A 21,873-nucleotide genomic window follows, 5' to 3' on the forward strand; every position below is an offset into this window, starting at 1 on the left:
AGGTGTTGACTCAGGTGTGTGTGTTTGTGTGCGCGTGTGTAAATGAGGGTGACGCAGTGCTCAAAGTGTGCTGGGATCTAGTCGAGACACCAGTCTCAGGTTCCCATTTCTCTCTCATGCTGCCTGTCCCACTGCTCCCTGATCTGGGTCCTGTCCTCGCACCCTTGATTCAAACTTTTACCACCTGCACATCAGCGAGGAGCATTTATCCTGTTTTCTCTTTGCAATGTCTCATCTCTGCGTTGCCTAACAGTCACCGGCCCTGGACATGGATATCGGCGGACTGACCACAGTGGTAGCGAACTCCGCGTACATCAACGCTCGTGGAAGCATCGATGGCTCCAGTGCTGCAGCAGCTCGGGATAAGAAGTACCACTCTCGCCTCAAGCTGCCCCACATCACAGTGTGTGAGGGCCTGAGGGACACCCTGGACTTGGCCTTTGACACGGTCTGCGTGGAGCAGCCCATCGGCAAACGCCTCTTTAGGGAATTCTTGGATTCAAACACAGAGTACCACGGGGCTTGCCGTTTGTGGAAAGACATCGAGGGATATGACCTGGCGGAGGACTCAGACAGGGAAAAGAAGGCCTCAAAGATTGTCCAGCGTTACATGGACCCCTCTGCCAAACACTTCTGCCCCTTCCTGCCCGAGGACATCATCGCCAAGGTGAAGGAGAACCAGCAGGCTGCAGGCGATGATTTGTTCGCCGCAGCGTTGGCCACGACGTTGGACTATCTGCGTGAGGCCCCCTACACTTTCTTCCTGGAGAGCTTGTATCTGAAGAGGTACCTGCAGTGGAAGTGGCTGGAGACGCAGCCCATGGATGCAGACTGGTTCCTGGATTTCCGTGTGCTGGGGAAAGGAGGGTTCGGGGAGGTGTCTGCCTGTCAGATGAAAGCAACGGGGAAACTGTACGCCTGTAAGAAACTCAACAAGAAGAGGCTGAAGAAGAGAAAAGGCTATGAGGTGAGAGGACAACAGAGAATATGCTGCTGTACTCACCATGCTGTTGGTCTTTTGTTAAATTTGAATAGACATAGAGGGTTAATATATGGGCTGCATTTACATGCATGCTGCCAGTTTTGGGCACTTATTGTTTGAAATGCATATTTTTAGGGGTCTGACATGTTGACGTATTAACAGTATCTCAATAACAGTCAAACACTAATAAATCCAGCCCCAGTTTACATTAAGTGCCGCAGCATGAGAACAGTATTGTCACATTTCCACAGATCACATTTCAGGGAAACACAAAGCTCTTTTAATTGCGATGCGTGCAGTGATTTGATTAATAAAGGCATCTCGCTGGCTCCGTGTTCCAGAGAAAATGCCCCGCGCTGAGCAGACTGCGATGGTGCTAATCATCTTTGTCTCTGCCTCTTGTCTCGTTTGGCTTTAGCCTGCAGTTTTAAACACTGAGACAGGGATAGAGTGATTACTGGGAGCTTTAGTGGAAAGCTCTTTTGAATGGAACTTCTTGGCACAGTTACATCTTGCCCTTGACTTGTTTGAGGTCATTTTAACCTCAGTTTCAAACAACATGTATACCAGCAATACTCGTCTTCAACATGATTTAAGAAAAGTGTAGATTTCAGTTTTTCTCTTTTATAAAACGTGTTTGCTTTTGGTCTCTCCTGATTTCCTCCTGTAGGGGGCGATGGTGGAGAAGAGGATTCTGGAGAAGGTTCACAGTCGCTTCATTGTGTCGTTGGCGTATGCTTTCCAGACAAAGGATGAACTTTGTCTGGTCATGACCATCATGAACGGAGGAGACCTCAAGTAACTTCACATTCTCAAAGCACAAACACGGACGGAAGAAACAGAGCTCATGTTTCTCGTACAGCTTTTTAAACTCGACAGACAGAACATGTTTCTGCAGTACTTATTAGCATCTGCGCTGTCTGCAGAGGGTGTTTTTGACCAAAAAAATAATGTGAGAGATGTTGTAATATTGAGTGGCAAAATTCTAAACATTTTTGTGTCTTTTCAATAACCTATAACATGAACACACATAATTTCAGTTAGCAGGCATACATAAGAGGGAGAGGGGATGTGGGGAAGAGGATAGGGTGAACAAAACGTTGCCATTTGCCATTATGTAAAATAATGAGGAAGATTATACATTTCACACAACAAAATTTGACTTTTCAAAACCTTTTTTTTTACATTCAAAGACTTTACCAGGTTTTCCACGAAGACCCTGAATATTAGTCACCAGAACACATTCATAGGTGTAGATTTTAGAGGTGACAGAGGTGGCACGACCCCCCTAATATTTACATGTGCATTTGTCCCTTCCCCAGTAAAACCATGAAAGTAGCAAAATACTTTTATTTTGCCAAAATTAAAGATATTGACACCATAAATTGATGCAGAAAAGACACAAATTGGTGCATAGAAATTCACTAGAATGCAGGAAATTAAATGTTTGACTATCAAGACTTTATGGCAGATAAATGTTGACTCTAAACCTATGCCCTTAAACACATTTAACAATCTAATGTGCCACAATTCATCCCTCAATGATGGTTCCTCCCAGTTACATTATCATACAGGAGTGACTGTATGCGATAATATGCACATTTGGTCGCTTTTAACGGCTGAACAGTTATTTGTCTGTAAATACGCAAATGTCTGCAGCTGCATGTGTCCGTTACTATCTCAGTAACATTCATCAACTGTTGAAGATTCGCTTGACTGCAGGTTTTATGCAAATTTTGTTATTTTCTCAGACATAAGGGCTCGAAATCACAAAAACATCCCCAAGTAGTTCCTTAAAATATACCAGACACTTAAAGTCACACTTTCAGAAAATGCATAACCATTTTAAGACTGATTTCTCATTTTAAAAAATCCCTTCATTTCTTCAAAATCACATTTGAATGTCTGCAGACGGCGCTAAATAAGAAAATATAAAATATATTCATTTTGTGTGCAAAATGAATATATATATTTAAAAAACCCATGTGAAAACAGCATTATATTAACTTTATGTATTTTGATACACATCGTAGCCAAAGCTTATCTCTCCTCTGTTCCCTGAAGGTACCATATCTACCTGGTGGATGAGAACAACCCGGGGTTTGAGGAGCCCAGAGCCTGTTTCTACATCGCTCAGATCATCCAGGGCCTGGAGCACCTCCACCAGAAAAGAATCATCTACAGAGATCTCAAACCAGAAAATGTGCTGCTCGATAATGATGGTAATGCACTTTTAGTTAAACACAAGGAGAAACACCCATTGCTGATGTAATTAATAGCTAATTAAGATGTATTTATGTTGTCAACCAGGGAATGTGCGTATATCTGACCTGGGTCTCGCTGTGGAGCTAAAAGAAGGCAAAACACTAACCAAAGGATATGCAGGGACACCAGGTGGGTGTCATCTGCATCTATGAAGTAGTTACTCAGCAATTCATTTTACATGTAGAGGTGTAATTTTCCCATTCACATACATCCCATTGTTTTTGTCATGGGGTTCTTGCAGGGTACATGGCCCCAGAGATGCTGAAAGGAGAGAAATATGACACGTCGGTCGATTACTTCACTCTGGGGGTGACACTGTTTGAGTTCATTGCTGCTAAAAATCCATTCAGAAACAGAGGAGAAAAGGTCAGTTGCCTTTTTTTTTTAAACCTTGAGCTTTTATTTTGCACAAAATGTGTTTTTAAAAAAGAATGGTATTTGTCTTGTGTTTAGGTTGAGCGTGAGGCGATGAAAGAGCGTATGCTGACACGGCAGGTGGAATATCCGGAGAATTTCAGTGAGCATGCGAAGTCGCTGTGTGCGGGGCTGCTGGCCAAAGAGGTCGATCAGAGGATGGGTTTTAAGAATAACTGCTGTGATGAGATCAGAGCACACCCATTTTTCAATGATGTCAACTGGAGGAAACTCAACGCAGGTACCATTTAAAACAAAAAAACATCCTGTCAGGGGTTTGGAAAATATATCTGGAAAAATGAATTAGCATGTATAAAAACAAAAAAAGGCATATTTCTTTTCATTAAACCAGTGGTTCTTGGAAAATCTTTGGCTCTCTAAGTACCACCATTAATAATCACCATTTAAACATAGTATAGGCCTTTCCTATATAGCTGTATATACGGACAGTTTAGGAGGCAGGTTTATTCCTAATCCAGGACGTTATTTTTATGTTCTCTCCCCATACCATTCCTACTGAATATAAATTTGAGGTAACTTGAGTCAAATCGCCTTAATGTTTTGCACTGCTCACTTCAACTCCACAGGCAGCAGTTAAATAAACACCACCACCTGCGCTCGATTCTCTTTCATCTGCTTCAATTTCAAAAGAGTTGCTTGAAAAAATCTCCACCTGATCCACACTTCTTTTTCTAGTAGTTTCCATTTGGAGACATGATTACATCTTTCTTTTCTATCTTGCCATCACACTTTGGCCCATAACTAATCAGGGCCGAATGTGTGCACTATGTTCATGAATGGCCACTTGAGGCTGGCTCCAAAACTGAGTAAATCCTCATAGACCTCCATGTTAAAATGCCCAACTTTACAGCAGAAATAAACACATTTACAGCCTGGTACAAAAACAGTCATTTAACATTTATGACAGCTGTATGGGGGGTTAGTTTTTATATAACACATTTATTTGATCATGGCTTGAAGTTATGCATATTTAAGGTCAAAGCCGCTTTGAGTGACGGGCTGTCTGCGAGGCATCGCTACAGTCTGAGAGTCAGATCCAGCTCTCGCTCCTCTACATCTCCATCCTCCCATCCGGTCACTTCTGGCTCCAAAATAACCGCCAATACTGAATTTCAAGGCTTCACAACAGCAGTCCACAAACCAAAGAGCAGCAGCGTCAGTTATTTTGTTCAGTTTAAGTTACCACCAGTTTAAGTAACTATGTGCCATAGTTTGATAACTTTATACCTCAAAAGTGGCATCAATCCTTGATTTCCATTTCTCACCTCCCCAGGTATTCTGCCTCCCCCTTTTGTTCCCGACCCTAAAGTGGTGTACGCTAAAAGTCTGGATGACGTCGGGGCTTTCTCCTCGGTGAAGGGAGTGACCTTGGAGGATCCGGACAAGACCTTTTTTGATGAGTTTTCCTCGGGCAACATCCCCATCCCCTGGCAAGAGGAGATGATCGAAATGGGCATCTACGGAGAGCTCAACGTTTGGGGTCCTGAGGGTAGCATCCCAAACGACCTCCGCAGGGAGTCCATACTAGAGCAGCCAAAGTCATCAACCTGCTGCATATCGTAGAGCCACTGAAGCAGCTTGAAGATCGACTGCACAGCGCCATAAAGACTCAAATACTCAGGACAGAAACAAGTCTCTTCTGAGCTTTCTGATGGCAGATTAAAACAGTTTGAGACCCTAAACTTTTATTGGTGAACGCAGGAAACAACAAGAACAGAATGAAGGTGGACTTTCAACCTGGAATGGATGTAAACATAGATTTAGGTTAAAAGATAATATTGAAATTATATCCTCTGTCCTCATGCTTTTTCTCTTCATCTTTCCTCTTTCTTCGTCCCTCTCTGTTTTCGTTCACTCTCCTCTCTTTGTGTGTGCATGTGTTAATTGATTGTAATGCTTTTAGATTTAAAATGCATTTAAAAAAAACAAATTTTTAAGCATTTACTTTGGTGCTGAGTGACAATCACATGTTGAACATGTAGAGTATTGGGTTCACTCTCTTGCGTGTGTGCTTGCATAGAGTGTATGCCATTTAGAGGAAAGTACCTTTTATTCTTTACTGAGTTCATTGTCCCTTAGTTTTTACTATAAACAGCTAAATTAACCGCTGCTGTTGATATGCCAAAAGCTACAACACCAGAAACTCAAAGTTTCATGCTTTTTGGGAAACGTTTTTATTTCATCATTCACTTTTTGCACAAGTAGCCAAAAACAGAGCACCTTTGATAAAAGTTGATGTAGTCAAGAGACAAATCTGAATATAGAGAAATGTTTAAAGCAACAAACTTCTGAACAAAAGTTGAGTCAAGTATCAACTTATTCATAAAATATCAACTGTATGAAAACGTGCTGGCAAATAAAATAGCTTTTTGAAATGAAAACCGGAGCTTCATTTCTGTTTGACAACAGTTACAGCACAGTCCAGGAATGTTGTGTAAACGGATCAGAACAAGATTTTACTTTTTTACTCCACTTTCTACATTGATTTAAATCAGCGAGAAAAAAAATTTGAATTTACTTTTTCTTTTCAAATTAAAACACAAAAACCTTTTAAGGTCCAGTGTGTAAGATTTAGGGGGATTTAGTGACATCTAGTGGTGAGGATTGCAGATTATAAACAGCTGAAACTTCCCCTGGTTAGGATTCTTTAATGTTCATTGTTCAAGAGGTTTTTACCAGGAGTCAAATTATCCGCAGAGGCGTCTCCCTCTCCAAACAAACAGATCCAGTGATTTAAACCTGTAAAAACACTAAATTAAGAAGTTTTTTGTTTAAATTCTCCTGGTCTGTGACAGCACCTGCTAATGTATGCTCACCTTTTTAACCCAATAACTTAAAATCCAGATGTTAAGGAGATATTTTTACAGAAAGACAGATTATCTGCAGAGGTTTCTTCCTCTTCAAAACCAACAGACCTGCTGATTTAAACAGATCAAAATGGTGAATAAAGCAGCTTCACAATAAGAATCTGTATTTTTTCGATGCTGTTCGGGATATCGTGACGAGCTACTGCTAATGTGTGCTCATCTTTGTTCTGATGCGGACATTCAGGAGTTTTTTTTTTATCAGGAGCCGAATTATCCGTTGAGGTTCCTTCCTCTGCAAAACGAACAGACCAAATGATTCAAACCAGTAAGAACACTGAATAACGCAGTTTCACATTACAAGTCAGTGTTTCTTGAACAATGCGTGGCCTGTCTGCAATGAGCAGAAAACAGTGTTTTCCAACACTTATCGGAGAGAGTCTGGCGTGAAAACACGAATGACCTTATCGAGAGCTGGTGTTTAGTTTGTCCAACTTGACTTCTGTAGAAATATGGCGGTGCAACATGGCAAAATTCTCTAGACAAGGACCCACTCCCTATATTAAAGGCTTAGAGTAATGAAAACCTTCCATTTGTGCCAATATAGCCCCCTTTTTTTTTACACACTGGACCTTTAACCTCTCAGGAATCTCCACCTCCCAAAGCTCCTCTGTCACTCCTTTGCCGTGGCTTTGTATATCCTCACCTCCTCCTGCGGGAGTTCAGCGAGCAGAATGGAGTTGAAACTGCTCTCAAAGCACTCTGTAAACCTCAAGTCTGACTCGAAGCGTATCTTGTTGGCCCACAGCAGCGTCGTTCGACTCCCTGGTCGACAAAAGTGACGCATGGTTTCCAGCAGTTCTTCGAGGCAGCCGTGGGGATAGACCACGTCGGCTGCGAGCACGTAGTCGTAGCGGTAGGACGGGTAGGGGAAGTCTCGCTCCAGGTTCTTAGCCCAGGTAAGAGCGGCCACCTGAGGGGTGTAGCGGGACCGGCCCTTGGTGTTTCGCATAAGGTTAAAGGTCAGGTTAGACAAGATGTCTGGCAGGTCAGTCGCCGTTACCCAAGCACCTGGAAAAGAGGAACGAACACCGAGGCAGCTGAGGTACAGATAGTAAGACTCATTCGCCAACTTTCTTTGTTTACTGGCACATTTTTAGCTCCAGGAAGGATACAGGTCCAACTATACAGCGAATTTCCATGGAATTTCGAACAGATATTTGTTGTTGTCTGAAAATCAATGCCAATGACTTTGGCGATCCCCTGACTTTTCCTCTAGTGACGACATTATGTTTTTTAGTTTAGTGCAGAGTATAATAAACCATTGATACATAGCCGCATCTCATCCATACGTGCCCACTTGTATTAATACTCCAGAAGAAAAGTTAACCTTTTTTTCGTAGTAGTCGTATAATAAAAGAGTTATTATACGATGAAAGTACGATGAAACAAATCAATGATTACAAAAAGTAAAAAATAAATGATTTTGACGTTTGCAGTTTTGAGTGAAATGTCTCCACAACTATTGGCTGCGATGCCATGACATTTTTCACACATTCATGTCCTTCTTTGGGGGAAAATTTAAAACTGGTTCTGTTTATAAGTCCAGTGTCCAGTGATGCTGGTTTTGAAGTATTGTTGAAAGAATAATTAACTTTTATGGATTTCTCTTAGTTGATAAAGGCAGAGGAAAGCAATGAAGAGGATTCAGAGGAACCAGTTCTTTATCACTGCAATGATCCCTTTTGTGTGAATAAATGTTCTGTTTAATCTGGCATAAAATTACATTTTTTCCCGCTGCATGTTTAATGAAGGAGACCAAAGGATGTAAATATCAGTATCACAGCATAATCACTTTTTCTTGTCAATATCTTAACAACTACTGGCCTGTTTGCAGACATTTTAGTGTGGGTGGATAGGCAAGCCTCCTACACAATGAATCAGTGTTTTAGTGACGTGCTGATGTTTCCTCGAGTTCCACCAAAAGGCCAAAATGTCAATTTTGCACAAAAGATGAACAGAAACCCACAAAATATTGAGTGCATATTTATGCAATAAACCCTCCACGGATTTCCTTAAGAGCCACAATTAAATAGACTGTTCTAGGTGTGTCTTAGGTATGAAATTTAAATTACAGCTCTTATAAAAATGTCTTGATTAATGCTGATTTGACACCAAACCAACTGTTATTATCACAAGCTGGCAAAAAGCCTCTATGAGTTATGTTAAGTATCAAGAATTAGAATTAGAATTGTCTGCTTTGTCATTAAACTCATCAAATTTAATTACACTCATAATGTGTTTGTGTGGATATCTTTCATACAAGTTGTGAGAGCAATCTTTTTTTAAACTTTTAGCTGTAAGGTAAGCAATTTACAAGAATCTTGGTTAGCTGTAAAAACATTTGAGAAACATTCAACATTTTAACGCACACACACACACACACACACACACACACACACACACACACACACACACAAAAGTGCAGGACAGACAAATTAGAGCCATTTCCTGTCCTCCCTACACACTGTAAAGTGCAAATGGACTCAATTATCAGAGACTTACCAAGCAGACTGGCCACTATTGAGAGCAGGCCGGTTCCAGCTCCAATCTCCAGCACTGCTTTGTCCATCAGGTTCACTTGTTGCTGGTTATTCTCCAAGAACTGGCTCAAAGCGATCGCCTACAAAATAAATCCTCATTATCACAACAACAGAAGTGAGATAATATGCAGATACACACAGTCACATATTAACAGAGCGTACCCCGGGCCAGATCAGAGCACCGTAAGTATCCATAGACTCTCGGATGCTTATGTCTTGACCAGCAAAATAAAAAGACTCCTTCCCCAGTGCGTAGTAAACACTCGGCTCCCAGATGTTCCTCCTGTCTGAAGCCTCTCCTGCCATCACCTTCTGGTCTGTTGACACTGTAGAGGAGAGTTTTTCATGAAGGTTACAGCGCGGCAGATAGGGGTGTGAATCTTTCAGTATCTCACGATTCGATTTCGATTCTTGGGGTCACAGTTCGATTCAGAATCGATTCTCGATTCAAAACGATTTCAAAATATATATGGTGTTATTTTAGGATCTACTCCAGTCTGTTTTGCCAGTGGCATATTATGTTATGAAGGCAATGTGTGTATAAAATTATGGAAGTTTTATTATGTATAAGCTTTTTTTTGCTGTAGGAAACCTATTGTTGGGAATCAGAAAGTGAAAAAATAAACATTGTCATTGAAAAAAAGTGAAAAAATAAACACTTTCATTATTATAGTTCAAAAAATGGACACACTTTTCCAAAAAAAAAAAAGTCCCATTGTTTTGTTGTTTTTTTTCAGTTGTTTGTGTATCCCATTATCTGTGCCATTCTGCAAAGCAGCTCCTCTCTGTGATGCTGCAGAGGGCCACATCACACTCACTTCACTTCAGAGAGGGGCCTGATTCTCCTGCCTGCTCTGCCTGCAGCGAACACAGAGTTTACAATCATATGAGGCCCTGCTTCTTGTTAGACTGTCTCCTGATTTACCTTGTATCATTATTATTATTATTATTATTATTATTATTATTATTATTATTATTATTGTTGTTGTTGTTATTATTGTTATCATTATTATTATTATAGGGGCTACCAGAGTTTATTCTAATGCAGGAGGCGCTACTAATAACATATAGCGAGAGATACAGTCGGATTAGACCAATCACAGTGCAGTTTGCTCGAGATGACGTGTACCATACGTCACCGGATACGAAGCGTCGGCTCGTCTTCCGATTGGCGGAAAACCGAAACAAACGTCTGACCTCGCCAAAGGAACCATGGGAAACCAATATGGCGTTTAGCATCGATGCTAATGTACTTTTGCGATCGAAATATGGATAAAATATGGACGGAAGACACACAATATCGGATCTATCTGTGTGTATTTATTGAAAAAGGTCCCGTAAAAACACCTGAATTCCCAGGCTGGATACTGAGAGAGACATCCCTCTGAGCGGCACAGCCGGCAGCTTTCACCGGCGAAAAAAGTAAGGCGACAAACGGTGCGAAATTATTAAGACTTTTCTAAATAATAAAAAATTTAGAGGGTTAAGAATAGACTATATTTAGTGAATATAGTCCACAATCGATGTTTAGGATTTTTAATCGATTCTGAACCGTTAAAAACGAGAATCGAAGAATCTGCATGATGTTATATACAGATGTACAAAATACAGACATACAGAGCCTTGCAAAAACATAAACGAATAATTAATGAATTACTTAATTTAGAACCTAAAATTAAAACATAAACAAACAAACAAAAAAGTAGGTGTCCAAAAAGGAGTAAATAGAAGTAAAACTTATAAATCCCTACCCCTTTATAACTTTTTCTGTCTTTTAACTCATATATTATTTCAACATATTCCCAAATCTGATGATGGCTTTGGTCTTTATGGTGCTACTTGCTTGGTGCGAAACTTTGCACAATGTTTCTGCAGACTTTGGTGCCTTTCAGAGCACAAACACAAACTAAGATCATGTGGCACTTAGATTACACACAGGTGGACTTTTTCTTTTAAAACAAATTATGTGACTTTTGAAGGTGATTGGTAGCTCCAAGTCTTATTCAGGGGCGTCATAGCAAAGGGAAATTTAATTAAAAAAATTAAAAAACAATTAGATTTCATTTCACCAATTTGGACTACTCTGTGTAGGTCCATTACCCCAATAAAAATCCATTTAAATAACAGGTTATAATGCAACAAAATAGGAAAAACTTTGAGGAGGATGAATACTTTTGCAAGGCACTGTACATTTATTCTTGAGTGTTCAATCCAAAGTTACCTTCATCTGTGGTCCGCTGCTTCACCTGTAGTTTCCCACCCTGTTTGTCGTCCATCTCTTGTTTTTTTCCACAATCCCTCTGTCTGACATGCTCACTGCCTGTGGACAATCTCTCCATGACCACTGAATACTGTTGAAGAGAATTTAGGCTATTAAGCTTTTATGACATGACATGAGTACATTTTAGTGTAGCTTTTGACTATGATTAAGTCATTTTAAAAAGTTAGTGGACTCAAGGCAAGGATTAGATGTGATGAATTTGAGTAACCTCTTGCTGGTTGCTCTACTTGCTTTATGCTCATATTTTTATGACTTGTAATATTCTGTTATGCTAGTTGTTTTTATCAGTTTTTTATGCTTGTAGCACTGTTTTAGCATTTTTTTCCAAATGTAAAGTGCATTATAAATAAAATATATTATTATTAATTTGTTGAGCAGAGACCGAGATATTCTGGATTTTAGTCTCCATTATGGGTAAAAAAACACCATTGGCCATATTGCCACTCAATCTTAGTGCTTCAGTGTATGATTATAGACAGCATGCCGGCATTGAAAATCAAAAGAGGCGTTCCGGATGTGACATGTAACACAACATCGATGGCCTCCAGTGTGACATATAACACATATGTTGGCAACGCTGTTATATGGCGGCAGATCACATTTTCTGCTCAGAGGGTAGGAGCGTCCTCATATCATTGTTTTACAGATTTACAGACTTTGGCTGCTGTTGTTTAGCTGCTTATTGCTAAAAAGGATTCACACATAACATTTTATCAAAACGTCAGACCCTCGCCACCCATCATCCCTGACGGATGTCTCGTTTATACAGACACGGTTCCAGAGCTGTTACTGCCGCTGCTGCCGGCTTAAAGGTACAAAGACAGTACCTTTTATACAGAATTGTGAGGCCGCATAACGGCATGAAATTCCCACCTTGAAGATGAAGTGTAAAAGGTACTTTAGATAGATAAAGTAGATAAATAACATTGGAAAATGGGGGTCCAGGCTAAAAAATGCTGAAGTGTCATTTTAAGAAAGCTTCTCATGACAAATATAGTGACTTTTATGTGTTAAATTTCTGCACATCCTCTGGATATAACAGATCCATCTATAGCTATAGTACGTGTCTATTTATTAAAGCACAATCAGCGATTAAACATGTGTATATATATATATATATTTTTTTTTTTTTTACCACAAATGTTCAGACATGTATATATAGATGCATGTATATACTGTATGCCTATTTAACATTGTTTTTTTAATGCCGCACCATTTCAAAGCAAGAAAAAGTTATGATATATGATGTAAACATCAAAAATAATGAATAAAAAATATAAATAATAAATATAAATCTAAAATAAAATATAAATATATAAAAGATATAAGCAAATGCAATAAACAGCATGATATAAATATATGAAAACTACTCCCTTATTATGTTTCAACAAGTTTTGATATGTCTTTAAATAATTATTGTTAAAATTGCATTCATGGTTTAGTCTTCAGTTAGGCATAAAAGCCATGTGGTCGAGATGCATATCTTTACGTTTTAATTATCTGGATTATCACAAACATTTGCGTTGTTCTTCTGGCGAGGAGTTTTATTTTTAGTGTGTATGGTAAATGATTTGTATGTTTGCCACACATTTTAAGCTCAGTAAAAGTTGGAGCGAGTTAAGAACGGACTAGATTTAGTTCACTAGTCTCTTTGGCTGTCACTGGACTCCAGTCTGGAGCCCAGAAACACAGCTGGTTAAAGCCCCGTGTCACACGCAGGGATACAGAGGACTCGTTGGATTGTTATTTACCGCAGATGCACATCATATTCATGCATATGTGGAAGGAACATCATGATACTGTGTTAAAATTATTTTCATTTTAAGTAAAGTTGATATACTGATTTTCTTATAATTATTTCTCTCATTCACCAAAAATATCAAAATGCCTTTAAGTGTGTTGCTGAAACATACCTGTTCGATGCAGTCGTCTCTTCTTCTTCTTTCCTTGTTGTGTCTGAACTTCTCTCTGCTGTGTTCTTGTGTTTATAGACGCTGTGACACACCCCTGAGCGAGGCTGTGGTATTTTGGCACACAGAAGCAGAGAAACAGATTTATAATCTCTGGAAGAGAGATGAGCAGTCCTGACCCCTCCCAGAACTTCAACATCAACTCCTCCTGTCGGTGTGTATATTCTGAATATTACTTTACGCTACTGTTGCTTTAAAATCAGAATCCATCATTTCTTTTCCTCTGAAAATGTTTCACAACATCTGCAGAATGCTCCCTCCTCTCATCCCTAACGAACCAGACATCTGGCTTTACGCAGGGGTCTCAGGTAGGGCTGTGGGGACAAGCAAACATTTGACAACAACATGTTTTCACACTGTGAGCAATGCCAACATATTTGCATATTTATGTTTATCCTGGGAGGGAGATGTGTACCAGGTTTGTTATGGATGTGTGAGGTGGATGTGTGCCACCTGACAGACTCCACAGAGACGAGCGTTGATTTCTAAAGCAATCAGAAGAAGAGCGTCAGAAAGCTGTTTATACAGAGCTGACCTGGAATTAATACTTCCACCTTTAATACTTTTGATTAATTTATCCTTCCTCTCTACACCCATCTGACGCGTGCCATCTTTTAACCCGTGTGCTCCGTCTTTCTCTCTCCTGCTCACTGTGATGCACATAAACTTAAGTTTGTTAGTTAATCAAACGTAGAAGAAAACGCTATTAACTGGAAAACTATTTTAGGGACTGTGTGAAAATTTATTTGGGGGGTTGAGGGGTGGCTTAACTTTATCATTATAAAAAAATATTTTTTTTGGGGGGGGGTATGCCTTTATTAAATAGTGATGGAGGTGAGATGACAGGAAACGAGAATGAGAGATAAAATAAAAGTCTGTGTCACATTTGCACATTTGAACCACAGACAATACAATACAGAATATATAACTCATAAGTATAAAAAAAACCCAACATAAATATGCTATAAAAGACTCTTCCCCGCTCTCCTAAACTCTATCATACCCTCCTTTTTTCAGACCAGGCTCTACCACCCTTGTAATTTTCGTAGAGTCCCTTAAGGCAACAGCACATTTCAGCGATGAGGCAATTTAAAGTACTCTTCAAAAAACATAAAAAGCATTGAGACAAATTGCAAAAGATACGCATCATAGAAACACATCTAAATGCAATATAAAACTTAAAAAAGCTTAAAAATACAAGGACATGTATTAAATACTAAAAAGAAGTCATTGTAGAGTGAGAAATGTGTTATTTAATAAAAGGCAGTAGCAAAGAGAAAAGTCTTTAGCCGTGAACTAAAAGAACTGGGAGTTGACCTGCAGTTTAAATGTGATGAGAAAAACAACATATGCCAACCAGCTGCATCAGTAAAGAGGACCAGTGGCCACAGATTGAATCACCAGAAGGGATACAGACGATTAAAATGCAACTGCAAATGTGACCATACAGCACTAAAGGTGTTTCTTTATTATATTCCGTATACATCAAGATGACAGTCCCCCCCGTAGACTTATTAACATATTAATTCATTCTTCCATAAGCATTATCCACACACAGTAGGATGCTTCGCATGATGAGCTGTGACCTAAAGTTCATGTAATTTGTAGAAAATGAGATGAGACAAGTCCTTTCAAACTTGGGTGGGCAGTTTTATTTTGGCGTCACTGTGCACAAATTCCACAATAAACTTTAACCATATTGTAATGCAAGTGCACAAAGGGGACGCTAGACTTCTAAGAGGGGTGCGAGCGGTCAGTGAATGTGTTGCATGCAACTGTGCAATGAAATAAATCAGTATGTGGGAATCACTGGGTTACTGCACGAAACGCGTGCTTAAATCCGTGGTCTTCTGGTGGGAGGAGCTTAGGACAGAGAGGAGAGCCTTTTCCAGATTTCTACCTACCCCAGCTTTAATAACCATCAAAACGTTTTCATGTATTTTTCTTCTAATTTAAGAAACAATCGGTTTGCATAGATTTCCCTGCAGTGTGAAATTCAATAAACAGACTCAAAACTAAAAAAAACCCACCTTTAAATAATCTAAAAGTTTATCGAAGGCATTCAAAATTAGAAAGAAATGTTCGAAAGTCTACATTATTTCAGTTAAGCTTCAGTTGAACAGTGGTCTTTAAGAACATAACCGACTTTCATATGAGCTATTTTTTCTTGAAAATGGCTCCTATATCTGACCAGACACAGATGAGGAAGTTTTTAGTATTTTATTTTTTCTGTACAGAACTGCCATGTGCACCGACATCATTTTACTGATACATATTCTGATAATTTGAGATAGTTTATGTGGTCATTTTCCACATACAATGGTGCTGCACTTTCTCGCTCTCTCTTAATGTTAATTTTTACGACAGTCATGCTGCTATTCTCTGCTACTGATCCAAGAAAAGTCGTCGTCGTCACGTTATGGCCTTGTTAAATTTATCTTTTGATTAATATTTTAAATTTGATGCTCTTAATATCAATTTTTCCCAGTGATATTGAGAATGGTTTCAAAAATCACTGTTATTCTAGTTATAGTCAAAGTTAGAAGTTCTAGTATCGTGACAAAAGTACGCTGACATGAAGAAAAGCGTGCAGATTACAGCTGGTATTTGCACTATAAAAAGCTGTTGTGTCGACGATGTTCACAGACTGTTTTAGTACCAGATTCCAGTCTGTAACGCAAAGTTTATGCCCGAGGATGCATACAGCGGTATTCACTGTGCAGAGTGTTTCTGTAAGCCGGGCTGTGGGGCTCAGTGGGGAGCATTCACAGCTTTGGTGCGTGAACACACACTCACACACAAACAAACCAGCAGACAACTGTTTGGGCTGCATGAAGCTAGAAAATGAGTTGAACTGACAGATGGCAAGCTGCAACACTGAGTCACTCTCATCTAAACAGCAACATTACAACAAGGAGTCGAGGTATTAGGGGATTTCCAGAGCATCAGCATCTCGACAGCAGGAATCCACAGCTCTCTGTTTCATTTATCAGTCATTGTTGATGAATGATATACTGCACAGATGCAGGAGCAGCACTAGGCTTTTGGGGGCCCAAAGTAGGATTTGGTTTGTCCCCCCTAGCCACCCCCCAACTGTAATGTGTTCAATGGCACTAAACCAACTTGTAAATAATTAATATTAATTTGAGCACACATAATATACAAATAAGCATGTAAAGACTAAAGTGAGACCTATTAACACTGTCAAAAATAGACTATGATAATAGACTGTATATTATCCCCCTAACCCTGTGGATGTTTTTTTTTTTTTTTTTTTTACAGAGTTTGTTTGTTTTATGGGGACAGTAAATCACTTAGGCTATCTAAGTGGTTTCGCAAATTTGTGAGCTCATTATTTTTCTTGTGTTTTTTCTTAGGCCGTTCAATCTTTACTTTGTTATTGTCTCTTATTCATTTGGAAAACTTCTTAAACCAGGGGGGCCCTAAGCAGTTGTTTATATCACTTAAAGCTAGAGTTGGTAACGTTTGTCATATTTTCTGCAGCTGACACTGTAGTAGTAGTAGTAGTCGTACTGTCCTGACAGCAGTAAATGTGAGACAGAGAATATAATTAGTCTAATCAGACTGGTATTTACATTTAAACAGATGAATGATAAATTAATAAAACAGGAGTCACTACAAAAAAACGAGGCAAAACAAGAAGCACTTTGCAGGACTGGCCCTGCTCATTAATGCTACAGTTAGTATTTTTTCGGAAAAAAAAAACAACTTTTTTGTTATATTTGCTAAAATTGTCCCTGTATCCTGATTGCTGTACATGAGACTGTAAAAAAATCATGCTCATCATGCTCAATCATGCTCAATTGCATTTGCAAGAATACGCCGCAGCTGAGGGCAAACAGCCAGTCTGTAACGCAGCTGTCAATTTTCTGATTGTGAACTGTGTAAAAACTAGGCAGCACAGATCAAATATTAATTAGTTTGTTAATGCATTGACTATTTATTGCCTCAGATGCTTTCAGAGACACATTTTAGTGTACTGTTAAGCTGTGAAATAAGAAAGTTCGCTCTGGCCGGTGGATGGTTCTTCACTTGTTTCCAAAGTGGTGGCCGGACCAAACTTTATAATTTTACAGCTAAACGGTACACTGAAATATGTCTATGAAAACATTTGTGGTGAGAAACAGTCAGTGCCGTAACAAAATATTAATTCATAGTTAATCAGCGTTGCCTAGTTTGACAGATTGACTGAGTGATTGACATGACTGACTGTGTTGGCTCTTAGGAGCAATAGGAAGAGACAACCAGATGTTTTTTCACAGTTTATCTGTCTCATGCACTGCTTTCAGGATGTATTGACAGTTTCATCAAATGCACAGATGTTCTTGTTTTGCCTCTTTTTCTTGTTACAACTGCTGTTTAATTATTTCTCATTCATCAGTTTGAATGTATACACCTGCCGTATGATGCAGATCTTATGCACACACAGTCTAAAAATATAATTTTGTAATGTACCCACGTGATACACAGCAAGGCCAGTTATAGACTGGAGAAGCACATTCAACTGTGATCTAAATCCAGCAAAAGTCACTTTTCCAGGTAGGGGAACAATAGAAAATCTATAACGCTTACATGTGTCAAATATTGTGTTTCTCAAAAAATAGCTTAGGATTGTAAAATGTTCTCATAATAGTGATGGTGGCTGTTAGTATTAGTATGTTAGTAGCAGTCTGCAATTAAAATAGAAGGATAAAGAGCTGCCAGTCATCACCTTAGAGGTGGTAATCCTCACCTCCACGTCCAAAGGTCAGGGAAAGCTTGTGTAGGCCAGTGGAAAATGAGTCACAGTCACACACAGCAACATGTGAGAGCTGGCAGGCTTTACAGTAGCTGCATGTGCAGCGTGAGTGTGTGAATACATCAGTTAATGGGCGATAAGCTCCTGTAATTCAAAAGGGGAAGACGAGGATTGGAATTCATTGAGTATAGATGCCACGTTGACAGAACAGCATAAACATCCAGGCAGCAACGTTGCAGACGGTGAACACGAAATCTGGGAGTAAACAGCTTCTATAGCCATGACAGATTTTTGGCACAAGGAGAGATAGATATAGCGACTGCGTCTTGATCTGATAAATAAGCCAGAATTCCTGGACTTCGTGAGTCGGATGAGGTGAGCCGGCCGTGTATGGGTCTCGGATGGACTGGAGGTTTAGATACACCCATCGGACTGATGGTTGTGTCACTGTTTCCTGGTAAACACTCATCACCTAAACCTCAAAAACAGCTGGTTAAAGCCCCAGGTCAACAAACAGGGATACAGAGGGCATGCTGGGTAGCACTGATGGACATCACATCAACTTCATGTAAATGTGAAGGACGTCATTTGATATGATTTAAAAAATAATCAGTGAGAGAAGGTTACACACACACCATGTAGGTGCAAATCTACTGAAGTCCAATTTTCAGGCAAAGTGCATTAAACAATATTTAAAGAAGCTGTGTGTATGATTTAGGGGGATTTAGGAGCATTTAGCAGTGAGGATTGAGGACTGCAACCAACTGAAACTTTTCCCAGTTAGCAGGCGTCTGTTCCTCTCAAAAAAAAAAACAACAAAAGATAGACCCAGGGATTTAAAGCAGTAAAAACACTGAATAAAGCAGTTTCATGTGACAAGGCAGTGTTTCTCAGTCAGTGTTTGACACATCCCAGAAAAGCCCCCAGCACAGCACCTGCTAATGTGTGCTCACCTTTTTTTCTCTGATAACTGAAGATCCAAATATTCAGCAGGATTTTACAGGAGCCAAATTACCCGCGGGCGTCTCCTCCTCCTCAAAACAAACAGACCCAGTGATTTAAACCGGTAAAAACACTGAATAAAGCAGTGTTACACCAAAACATTAGTATTTTTATGAAAGTGCTTGTCACAGAGGGGCTGCTAACTTTGGTGGCTGATGTGTGTTTGGTTTATCTGTTCTGAGCTACTGTAGAAACATAATCCACAGAAATGAGGACCAGCTTCCTGTGTAGAATTAAAACGCTCATTCTGAGGTAACAAAAACACAACAATTATGTCTTTCACTAAAGAAAACAAACTCATTATATTCCATTTCAATATGTAATATATCCCCCCTAAATCCTGCACACTGAACCTTTGATTGTAGCTTACTAAAAAAAAGTGCTTTAGCTTCTGCACTTGCTATTTGTGCACTTTTTACTAATTGTTTAATATATATATATATATATATATATATATATATATATATATATATATATATATATATATATATATATATATAATTAGTGGCATTAAAAATATAAGCAGTTTGTTTTTTAAATGTATTTTAAAAAAGCTTTCGGTAGTTAATTAGGGACACTTGTATACTTTATACACTTAAATTATGTTCAATTTAGTAAGCTTTTTTCAGAAGGGTAATAGTCGCAACAAGCATAAGAATTAAATACATTTTTCTTTATTTACAGGATATTATCTTGTTATCAAAAACAAATAAAACCATACTGAATATAATGTACAACATGTTCAGAAGTCCTGATTTTACTGTATTCAGTAAATTATGTGATGGTCCTTTAAGTCAGTTTATTCGCCTTTTCAATATGTGATATTTTAAAAATGTACTTACAAGTAACAAACTACATCAAATCAGAGATATAAGCAGATATAAAAGGAGCTCTCTGCAGAGAAGGGTAGCAGCAGATGAAGGCCTGAGGTTCCCAACATGTGAAGTCATTAAATTTTCCATTTCCTAAAGGAGGCAAACGATCAGCTGATTAAAAACTAGAAATTGGGTGCGACAGAAAAGTTTGAAAAATATATGTTCAGTATAGTTTTAGACAACAATCAGCAGCAGCTCCACACAGTCCTCCACGTGCGCTGGGTTATGGGGATCCCCTGACAGCCAATCAGCGTAGCTCCAGTGGGATCCATCCAACCAGATAAAGCGACCGGTCTGACAGATAACAGCAGATTAATGAGGTGAAATTAGATGGAGGAGTCGTTTATTTAATTTACCCTCCAGATACAAACATGGCAATGAAATGAAGCACTCCACGATGTGATTAGTGAAGGCTGAATTATCATTAATAGGTTTCCTCCTTCACTGAACACACAGACCTCCAGATATCGCAGCCCGCCAATCCAGGTGCTCGTGCACGCCCCACTCTGCCGCAGCATCATGTTCATCACCTCTCTGTGGACGTGTCGGCTCGTGATGGAGGCCAGGTGGCCGCCGGGGAAATGTTTCTGACAGAAAGACTGATGGGAAACAGAGAGGAAAAGTGAGAGTGGTGATTATACACATTGTGTGTTTCTATAAAAGTCTAAGTTTTTATAGATTTTAAGGTATGTTTATGCGACAGTGGAGAATATGTAGCCTAAATATCTCATCGCATCTTCAGCTCTCTTTGGCTCTCTAAAGAACTGGTAACATTTCCCCTCCAGTATCACACCAGGACAACAGCTCTGCCCTGTGGCCACAAGCTGGAAGTACAGTATCTTTAAAAATCTCTCCAGTCTTAAATGCCTTCATACATGCACAAAAAAACATAACATCTAAACTTACAGCTAAAAACAGGAGGTTACAGCTAGTGAATCAATATACAGTATCTGCACATTAAAACTTTTGTAAGAAAATGTACATTATTTTCAATAAAATTATACAGCGCATTTTTTTTTCTAAACCTAATTAATTTTTTCCATTTTCTGTTTAACTTGTCTTGTTTCACTCTTTTTTCTTCTTGTATTGACCTTCCAGCTGTGAGGAGGATTTTGACCAATTGGTTATCTTTTTAGTTATATTGCCCAGGTATAATATGGAACACTTATTGGAGGTTTTATATCATAATTCAGTACTAACTTTACTCTATCCCAGTGTGGCTTTATTTATGGGCAATTCCGGGAGATACGTGCACAATTTTGATTTTTATGGCCATATTGCCTTCATCATGTTTATTGCCTTCAAAGTTGTTCGCCTTAGGTGTCATAAAGAAACAAATTTGACTTTTTTCCGAGAGACACTTGAGGAGAAATCATTTCTTTTTAGTCATGCTCTGGTTAATTTTGAGATTTTTGCCTGTTTTGCTTCAGCCTAGATGAAAGAAAACACCCAAAATACACATTTAGGTGTTCAGATTTCTGTTCTGGACATTTATGCAAAAAGCAAACAATTATTTAGATCCTGCCTCATTTGCATATATAAACATGAAATTTCATAAAACTGGTAATACAAAAAATAATTGTTAGTAATCAGCTAGAGAAATGTCATGGTAATATCTATTATTATATTATTTTACTATATTACTTTATATACTATTATATTATTATTAAATACTATTTTACTTTATATACTATATTATTTATATCAATTAAAGGCCATTTTCTCAAAATGAGTATTTTTGTATTCATCCTCTGAACAAAAAATCACGTATATCCACCAAACTTTCCAGTTTTATTCATGTCAGCATTATGAATGTTTTAATAGAGGGATTTGTTTATACATCATCCATAGCCTGATTTATAGAACATTTTATTCCTAAAAAAACATGGCTTAATAG

At 38.8% G+C, this 21,873-nt stretch overlaps 2 protein-coding genes and 1 long non-coding RNA gene across 4 annotated transcripts; 2 read left to right on the plus strand and 1 right to left on the minus strand.

The window, feature by feature from the left end:
* The first annotated feature begins 58 nt into the window (after window positions 1-58).
* On the plus strand, window positions 59-6,063 carry LOC121949224 (rhodopsin kinase GRK1-like). The gene is made up of 7 exons (XM_042494851.2): window positions 59-967; window positions 1,653-1,780; window positions 3,047-3,204; window positions 3,293-3,376; window positions 3,489-3,613; window positions 3,701-3,902; window positions 4,956-6,063. The coding sequence occupies exons 1-7, from the start codon at window positions 269-271 to the stop codon at window positions 5,243-5,245; spliced, it is 1,686 nt and encodes a 561-aa protein (XP_042350785.1). The 5' UTR covers window positions 59-268; the 3' UTR covers window positions 5,246-6,063.
* Window positions 6,037-13,406, minus strand: mettl21cb (methyltransferase 21C, AARS1 lysine b). Its single transcript, XM_042495312.2, has 5 exons — window positions 13,284-13,406; window positions 11,311-11,440; window positions 9,252-9,415; window positions 9,052-9,169; window positions 6,037-7,557 (listed from the first exon to the last, which is right to left on the minus strand). Exons 2-5 carry the CDS (start codon window positions 11,426-11,428, stop codon window positions 7,160-7,162), a joined length of 798 nt encoding a protein of 265 aa, XP_042351246.1. The 5' UTR covers window positions 11,429-11,440; window positions 13,284-13,406; the 3' UTR covers window positions 6,037-7,159.
* LOC148188529 (uncharacterized) lies at window positions 10,286-20,571 on the plus strand. 2 transcript variants are annotated; one of them, XR_015777657.1, is made up of 3 exons: window positions 10,286-10,511; window positions 13,362-13,494; window positions 20,433-20,571. It is a non-coding gene; the product is annotated as an uncharacterized LOC148188529 (long non-coding RNA). The 2 variants fall into 2 exon arrangements; XR_015777658.1 differs by having other exon boundaries at window positions 20,408-20,547.
* Window positions 20,572-21,873: the final 1,302 nt, after the last annotated feature.

This window comes from Plectropomus leopardus, chromosome 10 (genome assembly GCF_026936395.1).
Source record: "Plectropomus leopardus strain MGB_pleo_1.0 chromosome 10, ASM2693639v1, whole genome shotgun sequence".
In the NCBI taxonomy this organism is placed as follows: domain Eukaryota; kingdom Metazoa; phylum Chordata; class Actinopteri; order Perciformes; family Serranidae; genus Plectropomus; species Plectropomus leopardus.

Coding starts and splice junctions, on each gene's coding strand:
- mettl21cb (XM_042495312.2), bottom strand. CDS start 11,428: ATGGAGAGATTGTCCACAGGCAGTGAGCATGTCAGACAGAGGGATTGT. Junction 9,416..11,310: donor GCAGCGGACCACAGATGAAG/GTAACTTTGGAT, acceptor TCTCCTCTACAG/TGTCAACAGACCAGAAGGTG. Junction 7,558..9,051: donor AATAGTGGCCAGTCTGCTTG/GTAAGTCTCTGA, acceptor CCTCTTTTCCAG/GTGCTTGGGTAACGGCGACT.
- LOC121949224 (XM_042494851.2), top strand. CDS start 269: ATGGATATCGGCGGACTGACCACAGTGGTAGCGAACTCCGCGTACATC. Junction 3,614..3,700: donor TCAGAAACAGAGGAGAAAAG/GTCAGTTGCCTT, acceptor TCTTGTGTTTAG/GTTGAGCGTGAGGCGATGAA. Junction 3,903..4,955: donor CTGGAGGAAACTCAACGCAG/GTACCATTTAAA, acceptor TCACCTCCCCAG/GTATTCTGCCTCCCCCTTTT.